Raw genomic sequence first — 22,070 nt, forward strand, 5'->3', positions numbered from 1 at the left:
ACACTGTAAAAAACTAATCTGTCAAACTTGTTCTGATGTAATAATCATTTAGAGCACAGAAAGAATTAAGTGGGAACTTACCACCCAGAATATATGAAACCCTCAGGGAATGCAGAGCCTAGGATGGCTGAGATTTTAGATGGCTGCAAATTTTAATTTTAACCCCTTTGGATGGAAATATGCCTACCATGTATTACTCTACCTTCTTTACCAGAATGTAGTGAACATACAAGTAAATCTTTTATGATGACTCAAGGACATTAAAGTATAAATACCATTTAAATTAAACTGAAATGCAGTGATGTCTTCAGGTACTATAAAGGTGTACAAGAATGCTGATCCTTATGTTAATGTTAAGAGCTTACACAGGTTTGCTTTGAGGTCTTATGTATACTTTACAGATATTCTTGTGTGTTTTTGTCAGCTTGTCAGCTATCATTTCTTACTGTTGGGCATACTCATCTCTAGCAGCATGCTCTCCTCTAACCAGTTAACTATTATTCTGCTATTGGTTGAGAAATCAAAAAAACTAAACCTCAAAGAATAGTATTTCAAAAGGTTCTTGGTAAGATCTTAAAAGAGTCTCCACAGAGCAAAGAAAAGGAATTTCAGCCCATGGCCTGTGTGGTCTTTATTTTATATGCCAGATGTCCTTTTTTATTTTCTTCCTGGTTCTTGGCCATATTTCTGAAAGATAAGGTTCCCAGCTAAGGAGAGTTCTGGTGGGTGGGTCAGCAAATTAAAACATCTTCAGAAGTACCAGCTAGTAAAGAAATTAATTTTCATTTTGAAAGATAAAAGTTGAAAAGGAAGGGGCGCCTGGGTGGCGCAGTCGGTTAAGCGTCCGACTTCAGCCAGGTCACGATCTCGCGATCCGTGAGTTCGAGCCCCGCGTCAGGCTCTGGGCTGATGGCTCAGAGCCTGGAGCCTGTTTCCGATTCTGTGTCTCCCTCTCTCTCTGCCCCTCCCCCGTTCATGCTCTGTCTCTCTCTGTCCCAAAAATAAATAAACGTTGAAAAAAAAAAAAAAAAGTTGAAAAGGAAATCAGTGGAACAGATGACAGAACTGACAAGTGTCACAGGGTTTTAAAGTAAACATTTAAAAATGATCAGTTCATTCACGGGTTTGTTACAAAGTAGTATCTAAAATTGAGGAAACTGGATACTGAGAAAAAACACTGACCCTCCAAAGATGACACTTCAGTCATTCTTTGCATAGTTGAGCCTCAAGAATTCCTCATACCTACACACCTTTGGATAAAATACTTTTAGTGTTTTTGTCCTATCATCAATTGTAAGTCATTAGTTTGGATAGTTTTTGAAAGAAATTGGTTGGTTAACAAATGTAAGACTGGATGTCCCCTTTCCTGCTTTTTAAGATAATAACAGCCAAAGAAAATGGTCTCTGACTTTTGAAACTAAAAATATTTCCAAAAATAAAGGCTCTTTTATGTTTTTTATTAAAAAAATTTTTTTTAATGTTTTATTTATTTTTGAGACAGAGAGAGACAGAGCATGAATGGGGGAGGGGCAGAGAGAGAGGGAGACACAGAATGCGGAGTAGGCTCCAGGCTCTGAGCTGTCAGCACACAGCCCTACGCAGGGCTCGAACTCACGAACCACAAGATCATGACCTGAGCCAAAGTCGGATGCTCAACCAACTGAGCCACCCAGGTGCCCCAAGGCTCTTTTAGATCCAAAAGATGTAGGCCAGGAAATAGATTGAGGATTGATATTTAGAATCAAGAAATTCAGAAATGGCACTTATTTGGGAGGAGAGATTATTCCAGAAGAGTTGATATTTGATCTGGGACTTGGAGGATATTTAAGACAACAAAGCAATACTGGTAAAGACAGGTAAGAAGGAAGAAATCTCATGAATTTATAAAGAGAAGAAACCTCTGTGATCATGATCAGATTCCAAAATATAATTTTTGTGTGTTAAGATAAATTTTGTAATTCTTTCTCTTTTGAACTGCTCCTATGAGCTTTAAAAACATAGATCCCTATCATGTTATTATCTCCCACTCTCATTAAAAACCCCAATGGTCTCTTACAGGCTATCCAAACTTCTTAGTTTCTTATTTCTATAATAATTAGAAACTGACCTCACAATTTGCTTCCCACCAATCCAGTTTAATTTCGTATCATTGCTATTCACACGAAAAGTATATTCTAGCTACAAGCAGCTTACTTGTCAATCTACCACACTGTGTACTTTGCCATCTCTTTTGTCAGAATGCCTTTCTACTGGCTGGACTGGCAAAATCCTGCTCAACTTGACTAAAAAAAAAAAGGAGGGGGGCACCTGGGTGGCTCAGTTGGTTAAGTGTCCGACTTCAGCCTAGGTCATGATCTCACGGTTTGTGGGTTCAAGCCCCACATCAAGCTCTGTGCTGACAGTTCAGAGCCTGAAGCCTGCTTCGGATTCTGTGTCTCCCTCTCTCCCTCTGCCCCTCCCTTGCTCCTGCTGTCTCTCTGTCTCTCTCTTGAAAATAAACAAACAATGAAAAAAAAAAAAGGCCGGGATAAAAAGGCACTACTATTAAAGTCATTCCCTCACCCTTCTTCAATCCAATCAGAAGCTTCACATTTAGACTACCAGTGTAGGCTATGAATACAATCAACTTGTAATGTCTCCTTTATTTAACTTCACAGTGTCCACCAATGCAGAGTTGGAGTTTGTATAGCTAATGAATTGAACAATAAATTATCTTGTTCAGTTTGGAAGCAATCCTAGAATGTGTAGACAACCAGTTTCTCAAAGACTGGCTAATTTATCAGGGTGGTTTCTGATGTATCTCCATTTTTTTTTTGATATAGAAATGTTTGGATTTTCCATACACATAATGCTTGTAGAAGGAGCATCATGTCTATTATATTGGGAAAAACTCTCCATTCCTTTTTGAAAAGGAGAAAACCAAAAATGGCGCAACTTATTTAAGGACCTTCATAAGACGGTAAAGACACTGTTCCATAATTCAGAATGCCTGGTTTAATCCCAATTTTGCCCCCACCTAACTTTGTAACATTGAATTCACAAGATTTCAGTAACTTTATTGACAAAAAATAAGGGATAAACAAATAAATTTAAGGTATTATCTAAAACTAAAATTCTGGGGTCAAACATCTAGCTGGCATCTTGATTCTTAAAAAAGTTAATTAGGCACATTCACTTTAACTGGCTATCAGTGAAAAAAAATGTGGAAATCATCCTAAAGCTTGTGTTAGGTTCTCATTAAGATCCCAACCTTCATCTTCATTAAGGGTGTTATTTATTTTAAATTTTTTTGGGAAAAGCAAGAAAGACATAAACATACAACCATATTCTAATATTAACTACAGAGACACTATTCTAGAAAATTCAGTATTCTATTAGAAGGGCAGTGAGTGACTTCAGAGAAATATTTTGTTACTGGTTATAATTAAAGACATCCCAGGCCTTTACACATTCAATCTTGTAAATAAAGAAAAACTGCAAAGTCACTGGGACAGTAATTATAAGAGCAACATTATCAGGTACTAGTAATGTCCTGTTTGTTTCCAAAAAACCCAGGGCTTTACAAAACCAAATAAAGGAGAAGACCATGATTTTAGTTTTCATCTTTCGGTTTGACTGTTCTATCATATATCAAGTTTACCAATGTACCAATCAGCACTGGACTGGTACAAAAATGAGAGAAAAAAACCTTTTACTGCATCAGTAGTAGCTTGGAGCAAATATGTGCTGGAAAACAAGCCTGACACATACATGATATGGACAGTTACAGACTGCCCATACATTTTGTTGCCTTGAGAGGAAAGTGGGAAATAGTGGCAAAAAAGGTCATAAATATGTGCAGAATATTTCTTGGTTCCTTTTTTGGGATAATAGCTAACTGAACTATTATTATCACTACTATTATTAATAGCTAAGTGTTTACCAGCCACCTGGCAGAGCTTTGAGCACTTCACATGTACTAACACATTTAAGCCTCCTAAATGTCATTATGAGGGAAGCTCTATTATCTGCACTTCATAGTAGGAAACTGAGGCATAGAGTGGCTAAGTAATGTTTACTAGGAATTCTGACTTCAGAGCTCATTTCTTAACCATGCTATGCTGACTTCTATACACGAGATTTAGAAATCAAAATATATTTTAATGAACTACGTGGTTAAAATATACTAATCATTAATCTGAACACAGGAAAAGTCACTGACAATAGGTTTTTAACTTTTTTGTTTTAAGGAAAAAAAAAAAATTCAGATGTCATAATACCTGAAACATATCAGTGTTGCTGTCATGAGTATATTCAACCACTACTGTCTGGGCCCGAGATAAGGTATACGATATGCTGTGCTGGTCCTTGTTGCTTATTGCCTAAGAAAGAAAAGATTAATAGCAAAAATTAGCTGGTAGGGTAATCAAATCAAATTTAAAAAAGAAAAGTAATGTATTACATACTTGACATATTTTCTCCTAAAATTTAAGGGAGGAATTAATAACTCTTCCATAACCTCAGCTGTGACAGTAGCTTCTTGGGTCGAGTGGGGTGTAAAAATAATCTGAAGATGTTATAGAGTAAGAACATAATTTCATTGTATAAAAACACTATAAAATATGGATCTCCCTTACAAATATTTTAAAGGATAAAATAATCAAAATCAAGTCCCATGTAGAAACTGAAAACAGTACTGAATACTGTTCTAATAAGGAGAAAATACAGTATTTTTCAAGATAATGAAGAAAATTATTTTTAAAGTAACTCAAAGAGTTATATTAAGTTACCACAAGCAGAGTTAACTGGTTTTAACCATTCCGTGGCTCTACAGATGACAAATATTTGCCATACGCTGGGCCAAATATGGAAAAATTAATAGAATGATTAAACATTACCAAAGGAAATGGACATAATGCTTACGACTGTACTTCTGACTTATCCCAAACTAAAAACATTGCTAAAAAGAACTTTTTGGTTTTGTTTTCCGGTGTTTTCTATGTATATGAGTTGAAGATAATATCAGAAAGGGGGAAAACCTACACAAAGGAAGTGGAAACAGACTGCATAAAAGGAAAACAGAAAAGAATGATTATACACAGCAAAGAAGCTAAATTTAAAAATGTTTCTTAACTAGAACTTTGGTATTATAAATCTTTACTTGGTTTCAATTTGTAGGTAATCTGTAATAGATAAAGCCCTAAAACAATAGCTTTAAAATTAATTAAGATTGTGAAATTTTCAAATATTTAAAGAGAATAAACAAAACACCTGGGTACCAACTACCCGGCTCTATCAAACCATAATAATGCCACTTTTACTTCTGATTTCTTAAAAGAAATTAAATTCAACAGGTAATATCAATGCCGCTTACATGTTCTTCTTACTCTCCTCTCTTCACAGAGGTATCCAACCTCATTAAATGCACTGTAGATCCATTCCCATGCATGTTGTTAACATTTTAAAAATAAACATTATATAATCGTTTTACAGGCTTTAAAACCTAGAATTACTTTAATTCAGCACAAACCAATGATTTTTCAATCAAATAATTGCCCAGAACCTTAAAAGTTAATTCTTAATGGCTAAAGAGATTTGAAAACACAGGGTTTTGTGTACATTGAGACTGTAATCCCTGGCTTTTTTTTAGCTATTAAACCTACTCTTAGATTAAGAATAAGAACTATGTCAAGTTAAGTTCTCACTGGACTGAAAAGCAGGGTTTAATCATATCCTAGAAGACTGCCAGAATAGGGTATTTTAAAAGTGGGATCAGAAATATTCTCCCTATGATAGTGGTTCTCAACCACAGGTAGTATTAGCTGTGTAAGGGGCACTTGGAAATATGTAGGTACATATTTTGGCTGTCACAATGATTTGAAGGCTTAAATGGCATTAGTGGTTGGGACAAGAATATTAAATGTCCTGCAATATACGGGACAGTCCTGCATAGAAATGGCACACCCAAAATGCAATAGCACTCCTGCAGAGGCAATTGTGGAATAAAGTTCCTCAGGTTGGATCAATTAGCCATTCACTTTCACTACCTGCTTAGCACATCCCTTCTCTGCAAAAAGAGACATTTAAAAGAAATTGTCCCTTTTCTACATTTACTGGGTCTCAAACAGTAATAGAGAAGGCCTCGTCAAGGCAAGAGGACTGTTCTAGACACTACACTGGACACAAACAAATCCAATTAACTTCAGGACTGGAGTTATCACCTAAAACAAGTCATCACATGTCAATTTCTCTCTCATTTATTTAGCTGACAAAGATATGCTTCAGATGGTATAATATTGATGCACATCCTGGGGCTGCTTAGCTAAAAACACAGGTATTTCCAGAAGCTCAGAAACACTTTGTAATTTTTATTCATTCAACACGATATCAAATACAGTTTATGTTACAAAATTGGAAGTAGAAGAATTCATAGAAATGTAAAGATTTGAAATTCCCCCTAATTGTCTATCACTCCAGGAAAAGCCCAAGTGTTCTGAAATGAGGGCCCAGTTCTGGAGATTTGGATAAGGAAAGAAAAAGGAGCTAAGAGCATTAAATATGTGAGGAGACTGAGAAGTTAAACTGTAGATACAGCTGGGTATTTGCTTTTACAGCTTTGATTCATTTTAATAATTACTGAGGTCTACTTTGTTCAAGGCACTATATTAAAAGCTATGATGGTCAGAGGCACCTGGGTGTGTCAGGAGACTCTTGATTTTGGCTGAGGTCATGAAATCATGGTCACCATGGTCATGGGATCAAGCCCCGCATCAGGCTCCGCTCTGAACATGGAGCTTGCTTAAGATTTTCTCTCTCTCTCTCTCCCGCCCCTGACCTCTGCCCCTTTGTCCTGCTAGTGCTAAAAATAAAAAAAAAGAAAAAGAAAAAAAAAAGAAAAAAAGAGCTATGAGGGTCATAAAATGAGCAAACAAAACATATGAGCGTACACAGAATCTCTGATAAAGACCCTTACTTTAGAAAAATGACCTCATCCAAACTATGCTTCTAGAACCTGAGTATGCTTATTATATACTACATCCCTTGCCCAGCCCAGGCAAGACTTCCTTTGGTAATAGTGGAAGCCCTGGCCCAAACCTACCTTTTTTTTTTTTTTTTTTTTTAAAATAAGAAAAGGGAATGTTTCCTTCTAACTTCCACCCACTGATCCTGGTGTGTCACTTAAAAAAAAAAGTCTGATGCCCTTCCATACGGCGGCCCTTCAAATATTATGTCTCCAAAGAGTCTTCTCTCATCCAAACAAAAGGAAACTTCTGGTACAGAATGTGAAGTGAATGCTAGAGAATATAAACAACATGTACATGTCTTTCAATTTCTCCAAGTTAACAGATTTATTTTAATCTGTGTTTGTTTTTTACCTTTGCAGCCTGAGGAGTACAAGCAATATGCACAGTGCTGGGCTTCACCCCATTTGCCTTAGGTCTTTTAAACAAAGCAAACCTACTTTTCCTTCTTCCTCTATCGCCGTTTGGGAGAGATCCATTATACCTGGTGGAGGGAAAAAGTCTAGATGATCTCTTTTAAGAACCACACAATTTTAAATTAAATGCTTTACTTTTGCCTTACAATAAGAATCAATCCCCAATTAATCATTTATTAGCACATTGTAAGTATCTCAAATTCCATTTAGTCACTGCTGATCCCCAGACCAGCTGTCTACGAGTATGAAACAAAATGAGATTTTGGTTACATTCCAAGTCACAAAGAAGTGTTTTTTGGATTATAAATAGTCTTAAGTTATATGTATTTTTCTTCCCTCTTTTATTCAAGAAAATCAAGAGCTGATTAATGGCATATCTGATTCCTTAGGACTCATTCTGTATCTTTTAAAGGTAAATGTTCGCATGTGCTAATACAACCTTTAAAAAAGTCCAGTATGAATTGTCTAAAACAGAATCTCCTTTAATTGTCACTTAAATAGCTTAACTTTTGAGAGTTTTTAGATTTGTTTGATAAGTCTCAGTGACTCGAATGCACACATACACATTCACATACACATTGGCAAAACCTGTCCAAAGGAGATGCCTGATAAGTAGTGATTAAATATACTTTTGTTGTTCAGATCTCGTAATCATTTCTCCATGATAACATATATATGTCTTGAAAATAAGCAAGTAAGTGAGGACTGAATAGGAAAGAAGTTCACACCAAAACACTGGGTGTTTACTATGTATTAGGCACTATTGTGTTCTTTACCACATAACATCTCATTTAATCTATCCTCATAGAAACTCTTGAGATTGGCATCACTCAACCTTTACAGGTTAGGAATTAAGTTATTCCTCAGAGGAATAAGATTCCTTAGAGGCTCAGAGAAATTAAGCCATTTTCTGAAGGTCACACGAGTGATAATGGAAAAACTAGGATTTGAATCCAGGTGTTTGTCATGCTTTTTTCATTCTTTATTGCTTCATTATGGTACGAACAGTGCCTTAATAATAATCTCCTCATTCACTGTCCCATGCCCTCTGACAAAATCTTTGGTTTGCTAGTCTCTCATATATAGTTGGTCAATCTGAGGGAAAATGAGGCAGGGACTAGGGCCAGTTTTGAGGTTGAAGGAGAATATAATTGTAAAATGGCCTACATTAGTGGCTGAGAAGGAAGAGGAAGAAACTTACACTGCCACATACAGAAATTATACTAACTCTTTATACAAAACTAAACACACTGATTTCTATTGGAGAAAGTCCTTGCTAATTAGAGTTCAGAGCAGTGCCCCTTAGTTAATACACTACTCATTCCAGGATGTGTGTTGCCACCAGACCCACTGTGGGTACCTGACCCTTCTGTCTGCCAAGTTGCATGACTCGTTTCTCTTCTGGGAATATGCTCCCCTCCCTCATTGAGTTACCATTGCTCAAAGCTCTTTTCTAAGTAGTGACAACACCAAACTGACAACCATATCCAGCTTTATTTCTCCTAGGGGGCTGAAAAGTATTATTTGTATTTTAAGATACCAAGAGTGCCAATGCAGAGACAACCACTAACTGAGGGTTAAATGAGAAACTGCTGGGCTAAGAAAGGCAGTTTAAATCATATACTCAATTTTAAATTCTAGTCTTCAGGGATGCCTGGGTGGCTCAGTCAGTTGAGTATCCAACTCCTGGGAGTTGAATCGCTGCCTGGGATTTTCTCTCTCCCTCTCACTCTGCCCCTCTACTGCTTGTGTTTATGCACATTAAAAAAAAAAAAAAAAAATCAATTCTAGTCTTCAAAGGACTCAAATTTCCTGGCAGAAGAATTTAATTTGGAATATTTTTTGGTACTTAAAAGCTGTTTGTTATTAATACATTAAGATCTATGTGATTTGAAATTATAACATTGTAGTTACTACATAAGTTTCTAATCTTTTAAGTTGTTTTTATTTTTAGGTCTCAAAGGGTCTTAGATGATCTTGTCTGTCATTTTACCAAAGAGCAACCTAATGCCTAGAATGGTTAAGTAACTTGCCCAAGGTCATATATAATAGCAATGTTGGAATAGGTACTGGAATGTAGCATTCCTGACTTCCAGTCAAGGTCATTAACTCCATATGATCTGTCTAGTTTCTTTTACTCTCTCATCTGAAACAATGGACACATTCTCACTTAAACAAGAACTTGTACCAACCTGATTCTAAAGCATGTTGTGATGTACAGAGAGCTGTTTTCTAGACAGAAGAGAAAGGGAAAGTAAATTTTGCAATTTCTAGTTTCTGAGATTTCTAGCTAGTAGACTAATATTGTGTCTCTGTTTTGATTAATGCAAGTTTAGACTGAATAAATTGAAATAATGGAATCATTTGTTCCTCAATCTTTAGATTGTGTTTATGTAAATGGATGAGAATACTTAGGAAGCAAATAAGTAGTGAGATCCTGGCCTTCAAAGTCATCGTATCATTATGTCTATACAACCCTATCATAAGCAGCACAGGGCCATAAGCCCAAAGCAACAACTTCCTCAGAGGTATAAAGTAACAAATAAATGCTAACCTATGTGAAATGACCTCAAGGGGGGAAGGGATTTTGGTAAAGACAGCTGAGGCAAACTTTTCTAAAAGATAGGATAGGGAAGACAAATGTAATGACTATATGACTTTAGATAAATACATTATTTTATCTTAAGAGGATTTGTGCTTTCTGGGGGTGAGGGTGAGGCAAAATTTATGCATATTAGAGCACTTATAAGAGATGGCATAAAAATGAGAATTGAAAGAGTTTCTTGATTTAATATTATCAACATTATTTTGAGATAATATTACCTTGTAGCTCTAAATTGTTTTTGGAAATAGGTAGGAAATACATTCTAAAAAGGTTTGATTTAGATGCCAAAATTACTACTTATTATTCAGTTTTATGTGTCATCAGATGGGGAAAACTTACCCTAAGACAATGAGTTCACCATATTTTACTGGTGCTTTGGATGGATGATTTTCTTGATCAGGAGAAAACATGAGCTTGGCTGTCTTTCTCAAATCTTTGTTCACTGGTCAGGAGCCTTGGACACCTTTAGCATTATCTCCTAGAGGGAAAAGTTTTCATTAATAATATGAACAATGAATTTCAGTTAAAATAAAGATGTTGGGGCACCTGGGTGGCTCAGCTGGGTAAGCATCCAACTTTGGCTCAGATCATGATCTCACGGTTCATGGGTTCAAGTCCCTTATGGGACTCTATGCTGACAGCTCAGAGCTTGAAGCCTGCTTCAGATTCTGTCTGTCTGTCTCTCTGTCCCTCCTCTGCTCACACTCTGCCTCTCTTTCAAAAATAAGTAAACATTAAAAAAAATTAAAATAAAGATGTTATTTTCTAGCAGTCCTTGTGAATACAATATTATGCAAAATATATCACATTATATAGAAGGCGTGTGACATTTTTCCGAAGAGTGGTTATATATTTGGTCCAACTGTTTAAATAGTTTAAAAATGTAAATTTGGAAATTTCCACTTCTAGGAAGATAGAGTAGGAGTATTTTTCCCTATTATTTGCACTAACTACAACTAAAAACTCTGGATATTATATATAAAATATAGGAAGACTCTGAAAAGTAGGGAACGTGACCAGCTAGGGACCTTGGGGCACAAGGAACGACAAAGTGCTGAGTTCTCTGGGTTTTCTTTTTGCTTAATATATCCCAGATTTAGAGCTGAAGAGAATCCAGCAATCTGGAAATGTCAATTGGCAGAGACAAAAAAAAAGCCACCTCCAAAGCTTGTTCACTCTAGTTAAAGGAAGGAGAAAGGGGCAGCCTTAGCAAGACAGGTAACTTTTGACAATAGTCTACTGCAGCCAACCACCACAGAAATTACTGGCCCTACCACTGCCCACACAAGCAAGAGCCAAATGGGGAGCCTTGACTTCCACCTCAGAAGGCCATAATGAAGAGTCCCTTGCCCCTGACAACCAAGGTATTTGTAAGGGCAGCCAAGTAGGGAGTCAGGACTTCCACCCTCCTGGTTGGTAACATGTCCTCACCCCTACTCTAGCTATGTCAGTGGAGACCATATGGGGAGCCTGGACTTCCACCCTCATCTGACAGTAACAAGGATCTCCTTCCCTTGGGTGTCAATGAATGCTGAGTATGGGACCTGGAGTTCTAGGTCTACCTGGCAGTAATAAGGAGGCAGTCCCTATTCCCCTGCCAAAGCAGTGTCAGAAAAAGACAGTGGAAGCAGATTTAAATAACATCCAGAGTCTCAGAACATAATGACAAAACATCTAGGTTTCAACAGAAAACCATTCATCATAGTAAGAACTAGAAAGATTTTTAAGACAATGCAAAAAGAATAATCAATAAATATCAAAGCTGAGATGACAGAGATGTCAGAATTACCTGACAAAGATTTTAAACCAACTATGATAAAAATGTTTTAGTAAGCAATCACAAACATACATGGGACAAACAAAAAATAGAAAGTCTTGACAAAACAAAAAAACAAAAAAACAAAAAAACAAGATTTAAAAGCTCACTTTTTAGTATGGGCTCACCAGCAGAATAGAAGGGACATAATAAAGAATCAGTGAACCAGAAGATAGAAATTACCTAATCTTAACAAGAGAGAAAACAGGCGAAGAATAAGGGAGAAAGGAGAAAGGAGAAGAAAAAAAGAGAGAAAGAAAGAAACAAAGAAAGAAAGAGAAAGAAAGAAAGAAAAAGGAAGAGCAGAGCCTCATGGACTTGTGGGACCACAGCAAAAGATCTAATGTCTGTATCACTGGAACCCAGAAAGAGAGGAGAAAGAATGGAGCTAAAAAAAGTATTCAAAAATATAATGGCCAAAAACTTAACAAATTTGGAAAGAGGAACACATACTCAAGAAGCTAAACAAATCTCACACAGCATAAACCTGAAAAAATCCACTCCAAGATACATCATAATTAAACTTCTTAAACTAAAGGCAAAGAAAATCTTGAAAGCAATCAGAAAGAAAGAGAAATTACATCTTACTTAGGGGGCGAAGGGGAGGGGGGAAGAGCAATTAGAATGACAGTGGATTTCTTACCAGAAACTATGGAAGCCATAAGAAAGTAGCTTATTTTTTTCAGGTGCTAAAACAACTGTCAACTCAGAATCTTATACCCAGCAAAAATGGAGGAGAAATCAAGACAGTCTCAGGTGAGGGAAAATTTGTCACCAACAGATCTACTCTAATAGAATGGCTAGAGTAAATTCTCTAAGAAGAGAAATGATAAAAGAGAAGAACCTTAGAACATCAGAAAAGAAGAAACAACATGGTAAGTAAAAGTATGGGTAAATACAATACGCTTTCCTTTCCTTGAATTTCTACATTATGTCTGAAAGTTATAGCAAAAATTAACACCATCTGATGTGGTTCTAAATGTATGTAAAGGAAATATTTAAGACAATTATATATGGCACACCTGGACATTTATCCTAGAGAAATGAAGACTTATGTTACAAAACCTGTACATGAATCTTTATAGCAACCTTATTCATAATAGCCAAAACCTGGGAACAATCCAGATATTCTTTACTGAGTGAATGATTAAACTGTCATACATCTATGCTGTGAAATAGTACCCAGCAATAAAAAGGAACAAACTACTGGTATATGAAATAACATGGATGAATCTCTAGAGAATGATACTGAGTAAAAAAAGCCAACCTCAATGGGTTACACAAATGATTTTATTTATGTAACATTCTTGACATGACAGAACTATAGAAATGGTTAACAGATAAATTCTTGCTAGGAGTTAAGGAGGGGGTGGGAGTAAAAGGGAAGTAGGTGTGGCTACAAAAGGACAATAGGAAGGACCCCTGTGGTGAATGGACATGTTCTGTATCTTTACCAGTGTCAATATTCTGGTTGTGATATTTTACTATAGTTTTGCAAGATATCACCATTGGGGAAAATTGTGTAAAGGGTATACAAAATCTCTGTATTATTTCTTCTGGCTGCATAGAATCTACAATGACCTCAAATTAAAAAGCTTAATTTAAGGGGCATCTGGGTGAGTCAATCAGTTGATCATCTGACTCCTGATTTCAGCTCAGGGTCATGGGATTGAGACCCTACATCAGGCTCTGTGCTAAGCATGGAACCTCCTTAAGATTCTCTCCCCTCACCTCCCACCCTCTCCCTGGCTCACAAGTACTCTCACTCTTTAAAAAAAAAAAAAAAAAGAAAGAAAAAAAAAGAAAAGAAAAGAAAGAGAAAAAAAGCCTTATTAAAAAATATAAATTTGACACACATATGGAAAACAAGAATAACACTTCTGATAAGCCACAAAAACTGCTACTATAAACAATCCTCATAATACTAGCCTGTCTACTTTATCAGCAGTTTAATGGGATCAGGTATTCCTACATCTATTCTCTTTATGGTCTTCTTGTTAGACCTGTTACAAAGGTTTTACAACAAAACTCTTACTAGCTAACCCATGAAAGTCTCCTGGTTTTTTACATCCACCAACAGCTTTGATAGGAAACTCATGAAAAAAAAAAATGCCTTTCTACAGTACAGTGAAATACAGCTTCTATAGCAGCACTTTCAGAGAGAAGACAACACAGACAACAACATTTGTAGCCCAATGAATGAGAACAAGCAAAAGGAAAAGGCTTAGCCATTTTCACCCTCTTTTATCTCTTGTAACTGAAATACACATTTAGACCAACAATTCAGATAAACACACTAATTTTTATTAGTAAATTTAAAAAACACTAAATTATTTTAAAGAAATAAAACATGGTTAAGAACTATTTATTACTTTTTAAAAATGTTTATTTATTTTTGAGAGACAAAGAGGGGAGGGGCAGGGAGAGAGAGGGAGACATAGAATCTGAAGAAGGCTCCAGGCTTTGAGCAGTTAGTGCAGAACCTGACTCAGGGCTTGAACCCACGAACCATGAGATCATGGCCTGAGCCGAGGTGGACGTGCAACAAACTGACCCAACCAGGTACCCCCATGCTTAAGAACTATTTAAATAAAACATACATCTCCCCATTCAGATACACTATAAACTCCTTGCATCTCCCCAGATGAATTTCTCCCCAGAGAAATGTTTTATTTCAGTAAAATAAACTATTCTGATCATATTCCTCATTTGGAAAAAGAAACAATATAAAGCTAACTAAAATCTTCAGTGTAAAAATTTAAGAGTTTTAAAACGAATCTAACAAGACCTTCTGATCTATGTTAAATCATACTTTAATATGAACAAGAATTCATACCTTCTTATTTCCCCCATAAAGAAGCATCCTATTATAACAAAACGCTAAGCAAAGCTTAATTAGAAGCTTTAACTGTGCCTTTCTTATTAGACAATTAAGGTACTGCCATCAAATAGGAAAACACCGCTTTGACACATTTCTGACCAAGAACAGCAAGAATTAAAAATGTAATAATAAGAATTAAATTTAAAGTTTAAATTAAATTTTAATAGCATAGCTTCGTCTTGATTTGGACTCCTTTATAGAGTTACTTTGTATTTTTAGGAAGTGATAATTTTCCATTTATAGTAGTAAAATGTTCCTTTTAAAATAAACTTTAAAGAGGTAAGCAATTTAAATGGTATTATATAGTATTAGTAAGTACAGTGATCTGAAATCTGGAAGTGATAGAAATGAATGCCCATATTTGGCTGACACTAGCACGTAGCGCGGTTAGCAAGTATTAGCCTATGTTCTAGTTCTAGCTCTCTTTGAACAAAGCAATGTTTCCTCATCTCTAAAAATGATGGGACTAAAGGAGAATGAAGAGAATTTTGGAGCTGTAAAAAAATATGAGACCATCTTCTAACATAAGAATTTATAAGTAATGTACATATAGGACTACATAGATTTGGCCCCGTTGCCTCTACAGCAAAAGGAACAATTTTTAGTTTTGACAAATAACTAGAGTAGGGCTAGCATACATCCACCAGTCTATACTTCCTGGAGCCCTTGGCCTAATTAGCCAAGAAAAACAATAGATTTCCAATTATACTTATTCTTAGTCTGCTTAGATACATTAGAAGGCCTGATTTGGGGATATTTTATCAGCGATATCAAAGTTTCAATCACAGGAACACACTCAAACGTGGCTTCTATTTCTGTATCTAATAACCTGAAACCTATAATAAAACACTTTAGTAGTATTGTTCATACACTTAAATGACCCAAGATAAAACAGTTTTCTTAAATTTAAATGGTCAATGCTATATAAACTGGCATTCTTAAACTATGAATAACATATGCCATGATAGCTACTTCTCCAGGAACCTTCAATTACAATTCTAAAACATGTTGATAGGTGACTGTTGGAAAGAAGTTGTTAGAATCTTTATATTAGGTTCTGAAGAGTCATGATTTTCACAATAGTTCAGAATCTTTAACAAAACCCAGTTGCTAGACAGTGATATTGCACTCATTCTCTTTGTATATTCTCTGTATTTAAAATCTAAATAAGATACGGAATTCTTCAAAATTCCTAAATTCAATCACTTGAGAACATGAAATGAGTAAATGTATAAATTCTAATGACTCAATTACTGGCTCCACCTGTTGATATTCAATTAAGTTAGTTGGTCTGACCACATATATTCAGTTCTATCCTAATGTGATGATCTAACAAAAATAATACTAAATAATGCCCTTAATTCTGAGACTGGAAAAAAATGACAGAAAAAAATCTTGCTAAAATAGTAAAACTGTTTTCTATAATACCTATTATCTTAAACCTCCGCTTGATCCTTAAAAAGCGAGCATGTTCTCATCAGCAGGGACCTTCCCAAGTTCAACAAATTTTTTTAAAGAAACCTATTCTAGAATAGTATTCTTTCTTCCTTCCCTCCTTTTCTTTCCCCCCCTCCTCTTCTTTCTTTTCTTCCTTCCTCCCTTTCTTCCTTCCCTCTTTTTTCATCTCCTTTCTTTTCTTCCTCCCTTCCTTCCTTTCTTCCTTCCCTCTTTTTTCAACTCCTCTTCTTTCTTTTCTTCCTTCCTCCCTCCCTTTCTCTTTCTTTCTTTCTTTCTTTCTTTCTTTCTTTCTTTCTTTCAGAGAGAAAGCACAAGCAGGGGAGGGCCAGAAAGAGGGAGGGAGGGAGGGAGAGAATCCCAAGCAGGCTCTGTGCTGGTAGCACAGAGCCTGACATGGGGCTTGAACTCATGAACCATGAGATCATGACCTAGGGCGAAACCAAGAGTCAGATGCTTAACCAACTGAGCCACCCAGGGGCCCCAGTGTTATTTTCTGTATAGGCTGAGAAAACATTAAAAAAAATGAGCAATAAAATATACATTTCTTAGAAATAGTCTCATTACTTCGACTAATAAAACATTCTAATCATTTGTTGTTTACAAGCCAGTGAACTACAATTGTTTTAATATCAACTCTTCCCAAAGGAATCACTTTCTATAATATATAATTGTCAGTTTCACTTAAAGAAGGAAAACTGGGAAATCAATCTTTTTTGTTCAGGTTGCCCTCTCAACATTACACATTTTTTCTTTTATTATCTACATTGCACACAGACTTTTGCTTACTACCTGCTAAACACAAATACAAAATTCCTGCCCTGAAAAAATACAAAGCAAAACAAACACTAAGCAAAAAACAAAACCAATCTTAGGTAGATGTTTACATAATCTTCTGAACACTTCTATTTTGAAGGGGAAATGAGTAGGCATAAAGACTGCTGAGGAAAAAAAAAAAAGAAAAAGGAAAATGTTTTAAAACATGAAATGCTTCTTTATGGTGAAAAACATAATGTGGATTGCGTATATTGTCTCTAATGAAACAGATTCTCAGCTACACTAGAGTTCCCCTTTGGTTGATTTCAAAAGGATGACTCAAACAGAACTGTTTTGGTATATTTGTGATGGAGCCATTTTATGAAACCAATTAAGCTGATGATTGAAGGGAGGTGAATTTATAGCAGTTTCTTGATGAGTGAAAATCTAATCATCTTCTTCCTTCTTTTACAATCGGCAGGATTAATAAACAGCATTCATCCATAAAAGGAAAGAAAAAAGAAACAATGGAGTATGAGGTTACTACTGCCTGTCAGTGACTTTTTACTTTTAATACAGCAATGGAGGAAGTAAAGTCCATGTTCTGCTTCCCAAGATACAGGGCACCCCACGTGCAAATACCCAAGTCTTCCCTGTTAGGACAGCCAAATGACATGCTGATATTCTACCACCTACAGGGATAACATTATTTTCATCCTGATGGGAAAGCAGTTAACATCTTTCCCACAGACAGTATTTGCTCCTCTAAACTAGGGTTTCCCAACCTTGGCACTACTGATATTTTGACATTGTGGGTGGCTGGCCTGTTCGCCACAGGAGGTTCTGTAATACCTGGCCTTTACACCCTCTACATGCCAGTAGCATTCCTAGTTGCAATGATCAAAAATGTCCCACCTTCCTACCCTCCCCCCATCTCTTACTCTCCTTCCCACCCCTCACCCTATGAGAACCACTGTTCGAATCTCAAATTGAGGAGGACAATTTGTTTTAGGAGGGGGATTTCCCCTATTTTGGCATAGTGCTTGGCACAAAGTAAGATATTTAATAAATATTTGCTTTCTTACATCATCATATTGATGTCTTAAAGGATTATTACCAAGCCTTGTGTTAGTGAAGGCAATGGCTTAGAAGGTAGCTGCAGTTTCAGTATTTTATTAGGGTCGATAAGAGTGGCTGGAAGTGAAAACTAAAGAACTTTCATCTTACACCTTGATGATTAATTATTAATATTTCTGTGTATTTAAAATATTTTAATATTGTAGCAACCTCTCTCAAGTAGTTGAAGGAAAGGGACTGAAGTTGGGGTGGCCACAGAAGTAGTTTTAGAGGCCAGTGCTGGGTAGTCTGACATTTAGAGAAAGGCTAATCTGTGAAGGCCAGATAAGCAATTATCTTTCTGACCTAGGGGAACCATATCTAGAGAAATTAAAAGCAAGCTTTGGAAAGCAGGGGGAAATCTTTTTAAATCAAAAGGGGTGTCAATGTGAATCCACCTTGGATTAAAGTCTATCTTGCACTGGCACAGAATGTTAATTAGCAAAGTGCTTTCACATAAGATTATTTTACTTGACCCTCACAATAGCCCTGTGAATTAGGTAGCAAAGTCTTATTAACTCCATTTGCCAGATAAGGGAACTGAGTGTGTCAGTCAGAAAGGCCAATGACTGGGTTCAAGGTCAAACAGGTAATATCTGGCAAAGCTAGAACTGAAACCCATATATTAATACAACACACATTAACTCATTTAATTTCTATCACAACTATGTCAAGTATAATCATTTGTCCCCATTTTATAAATGGAGAGACTGTGGCTCCTATAAGTTATCTGGGTTTTCTGACACCACCAATCAAATCCCACCCAAGATTGGGAGGTGGGGGCTAATTCCTACATAAGAATAAAAGGCGCTATTATGGGACCATTTAGGAGAGAGACTAGAAAGTATAGCTGGGTAAAATAAACTAAACAAATTATACTCCAGTATAGACTAGTAACAACTATGCAACTATGACTAGTGTTTTTTGAGACTGTTGAATAACTTTGCCACTTCCTTACTGCTCACTTAATTTGTCAATCCTGTTTCCTGGTAGCAATGAACAATAAAAACTTCAGTAAATGAAATGGACTTTGTATGGTTGTTTAAAAAAGGAAAAGGGAGAAAGTAACCTCAGGTGAAAAGCAGGGTATTACACCAGAGCAAATCCCTGGTACCACCAGGAAGAAAAACATGTATTAGAAGTGTCAAGATAGCTTATAGGCAAGCGCCTTCATGTACTCCCTAAAAAGGGACAAGCAAGAAAAAACTGCAAGGCAGTATTCCTGACTGGCTGACCTCGATGATCACTTAATCTCCTATACGTAGAAACGTATTTTAAAAAGACACAACTAAGGTCTCAAACATTTGTACTGTTCCTGCCCATACTTGGCCTGTATGCGACCCTTTCAGATTACCAAAGTTCCAAAAATGATAATATGCTTCTCAGAAAGCAAGACTAGAAATTCCCCTAGGTTTAACCACTAAAGTCCTGAACAAAAGTCTGCAGAAAGCAGCAAATTCAGTGGGATTTGATAGCTATTTGGAACAAAAACATCGGATAAAAGTATACTCATGGAAAATTCTATCATTTTCTAAAGTCAGCACCCAACACTGGCAGTCGACTCATGCTTATGCTACCTTTTTTTTTTTTTTCATAGTGGCTAACACTTACTGGGTTCTGTCCCTGTGCCAAGCACTATCCTAAGCACTTTACATGTATTAACTGATTTAATCCTCAGAACAAACTTATGAGGTAGGAACTATTACAACCCTTATTTTATAGATAAGAAAACTAAGGTTGTTACAACTCAAACTCTAGCTAGTTCTCTGGAACTGCTGAAATAATTGAGTTTAAAACTATACGTGGGTGGTGGGTACACGGGAGAGAACTGCAATGGGAAACCAAACAACACACACTACTATAAAATATTAAACAGAGCTTACATAAATTCTACTGTCCTAAGATGGAAATAAACTACAATACTGACCAGCCATTTTAATTTTCTCAGTAATTCAATCAATTGTTTAAAGCTGTATTTAAAAGTCCCTTGGGTAAAATTTAAACATGGCAAAAAAATGAATAAAATGGATTTTTCCCAACCACTTTCCCAACCATTAAAAAATGCAACAATGAGTCCATGGTCATCTTTTTTTTTTTTTTTTTTTTTTTTAAGGTTTATTCATTTTTCAGAGACAGAGCCTGAGTGGGGGAGGGGCAGAGAGAGAGGGAGACACAGAATCTGAAACAGGCTCCAGGCTCTGAGCTGTCAGCACAGAGCCCGATGCGGGGCCCAAACTCACGGATGGCAAGATCATGACCTGAGCTGAAGTTGGGACACTTAACCGACTGAGCCACCCAGGTGCCCCTCCACGGTCATCTTTTTAATCTTTAGGAGTAAACCATATTAATCTTCTGTAGGTTGTGGGCTCTTCCAAAAAGAGTATTAAGTAATAATTATTTTGGACAGTTAAACTACTCCTAGATATTTCTGGGTTCTTCTAGTCTTTATTTTTCTTGAAACGCTGACCAAGTTGTATCCATTTTTAAAAAAGCAACAACAATGGTCTCAGAATATCTCCCCTAAGACATTTATTACTTATACAGGAGAAAACAGAAACTTCATAGTGGGGAAAACCTGACAGACTTCATTTTAACCAAGTGATCAAGGATAACATTATCCATAATAAGACATTTTGAGATCATGTATCCCTTGATTATGATGCACCAAGGACACATCACTTCTTTCCATGGTATGTTGCCAAAAAAATGTATAACCTGAATCTAATTACCAGAAAACATCAGACCAACCCAAATTGACAGACAATATTTCCACAAAATAACTATCAGTACTCACTCAAAGTGCCAAAGTCATAAAAGACAAAGACTGAGAAACTCCCAGGCTGGAAAAGGTTAAGGAGATGCAATAACTATCTCGGACATGGGATCGTGAACTGGATCCGGGAACAGAAAAAGGACATTAGTGGAAAACTGGTTAAATTTGAATATGGGCTATAGTTTAGTTAATAGTATTGTATCAGTGTAAATTTCCTGGTTTTGATAAATACAATCTGGTTACATACACTGTTTACATTGGAGGAAGCTGAGTAAAGGGTGTATGTAAACTTGCTGAAGTATTTTTCCAATTTTCCAGTAAGGCTAAAGTTACTTCAAAATAAAAAGTAAAAAAGACACAAAAAGAGAACGCACAAAATAGCCCTTTAATTTAGTAAAAGGCATTAAAAGACGAATTCAAGATTCAAACTTCGCCTCCTTTCAGCCTTCTCCCAACCTAAAGGTGCAATGTATCTAAGCTGTGTGCTGGTCCTGTCAAGTCATAGCGCCTCCCAGGTCTCAAGTTCTTTCTCTGATATGAAACTGCCCATCCACAGCCCCCTTGCTCAAGAAAGTTGTTACTATACAAGTGTGGCCACTTGACGGACTGAGTGATACCAGAACCAAAATGACCCATCCCCACACTGACCAGAATTTTGCAGGACGATATTTCATGGATTTTTCTTAAAAAAAAAAAAAGCTATGCACATAAGGGCAACTTTACTATTAATGTTGTAGGTGGCTTTATTAGAAAACATTTTGGGGGCCCTTGGTGGCTTGGTCAGCTTAGCATCCGACTTCAGCTCAGGTCACAATCTCATGGTTTGTGAGTTCAAGTCCCATGTCGGGCTTTGTGCTAACAGCACAGAGCCCACTTCAGATCCTGTCTCTCTTTCTCTTTGCCCTTCCCCCACTGGCGCTCTCTCACTTGCACTCTCTCTCTCAAAAATAAACAAACACTTAAAAAAATGCTTTAAAGAGGGGTGCCTGGGTGGCTCAGTGGGTTAAGCATCCCACTTTGGCTCAGGTCATGATCTCATAGTTCATGAGTTCAAGCCCTGCAACAGGCTCTGTGCTGACAGCTCAGAGCCTGGAGCCTGCTTTGGATTCTGTATCTCCCTCCCTCTCTCTCTGTCCCTCCCCTGCTCACACTCTGTCTCTCTCTCAAAAATAAATAAACATTAAAAAAAAATCTTTTTTACATGCTTTAAATAAAACACTTTGTATATGCAATAATATCATAGTTCCTGAA

The 22,070-nt window shown here is 36.5% G+C and overlaps 1 protein-coding gene across 1 annotated transcript in view; it reads right to left on the minus strand.

Annotated features, from left to right (window-relative positions):
- The window catches only part of PELI1 (pellino E3 ubiquitin protein ligase 1), a 57,915-nt gene that overhangs the window by 3,847 nt on the left and 31,998 nt on the right, over window positions 1-22,070 (minus strand). The window contains exons 2-4 of the mRNA XM_045446233.1: window positions 10,362-10,500; window positions 7,356-7,485; window positions 4,260-4,361 (exon numbers count right to left, since the gene is read on the minus strand). Coding sequence (XP_045302189.1) covers window positions 4,260-4,361; window positions 7,356-7,485; window positions 10,362-10,432 — 303 coding nt within the window. The 5' untranslated portion in view covers window positions 10,433-10,500. The remainder of the gene's footprint in view (window positions 1-4,259; window positions 4,362-7,355; window positions 7,486-10,361; window positions 10,501-22,070) is intronic.

This window comes from Leopardus geoffroyi, chromosome A3 (assembly GCF_018350155.1).
Source record: "Leopardus geoffroyi isolate Oge1 chromosome A3, O.geoffroyi_Oge1_pat1.0, whole genome shotgun sequence".
Taxonomy (NCBI): Eukaryota; Metazoa; Chordata; class Mammalia; order Carnivora; family Felidae; genus Leopardus; species Leopardus geoffroyi.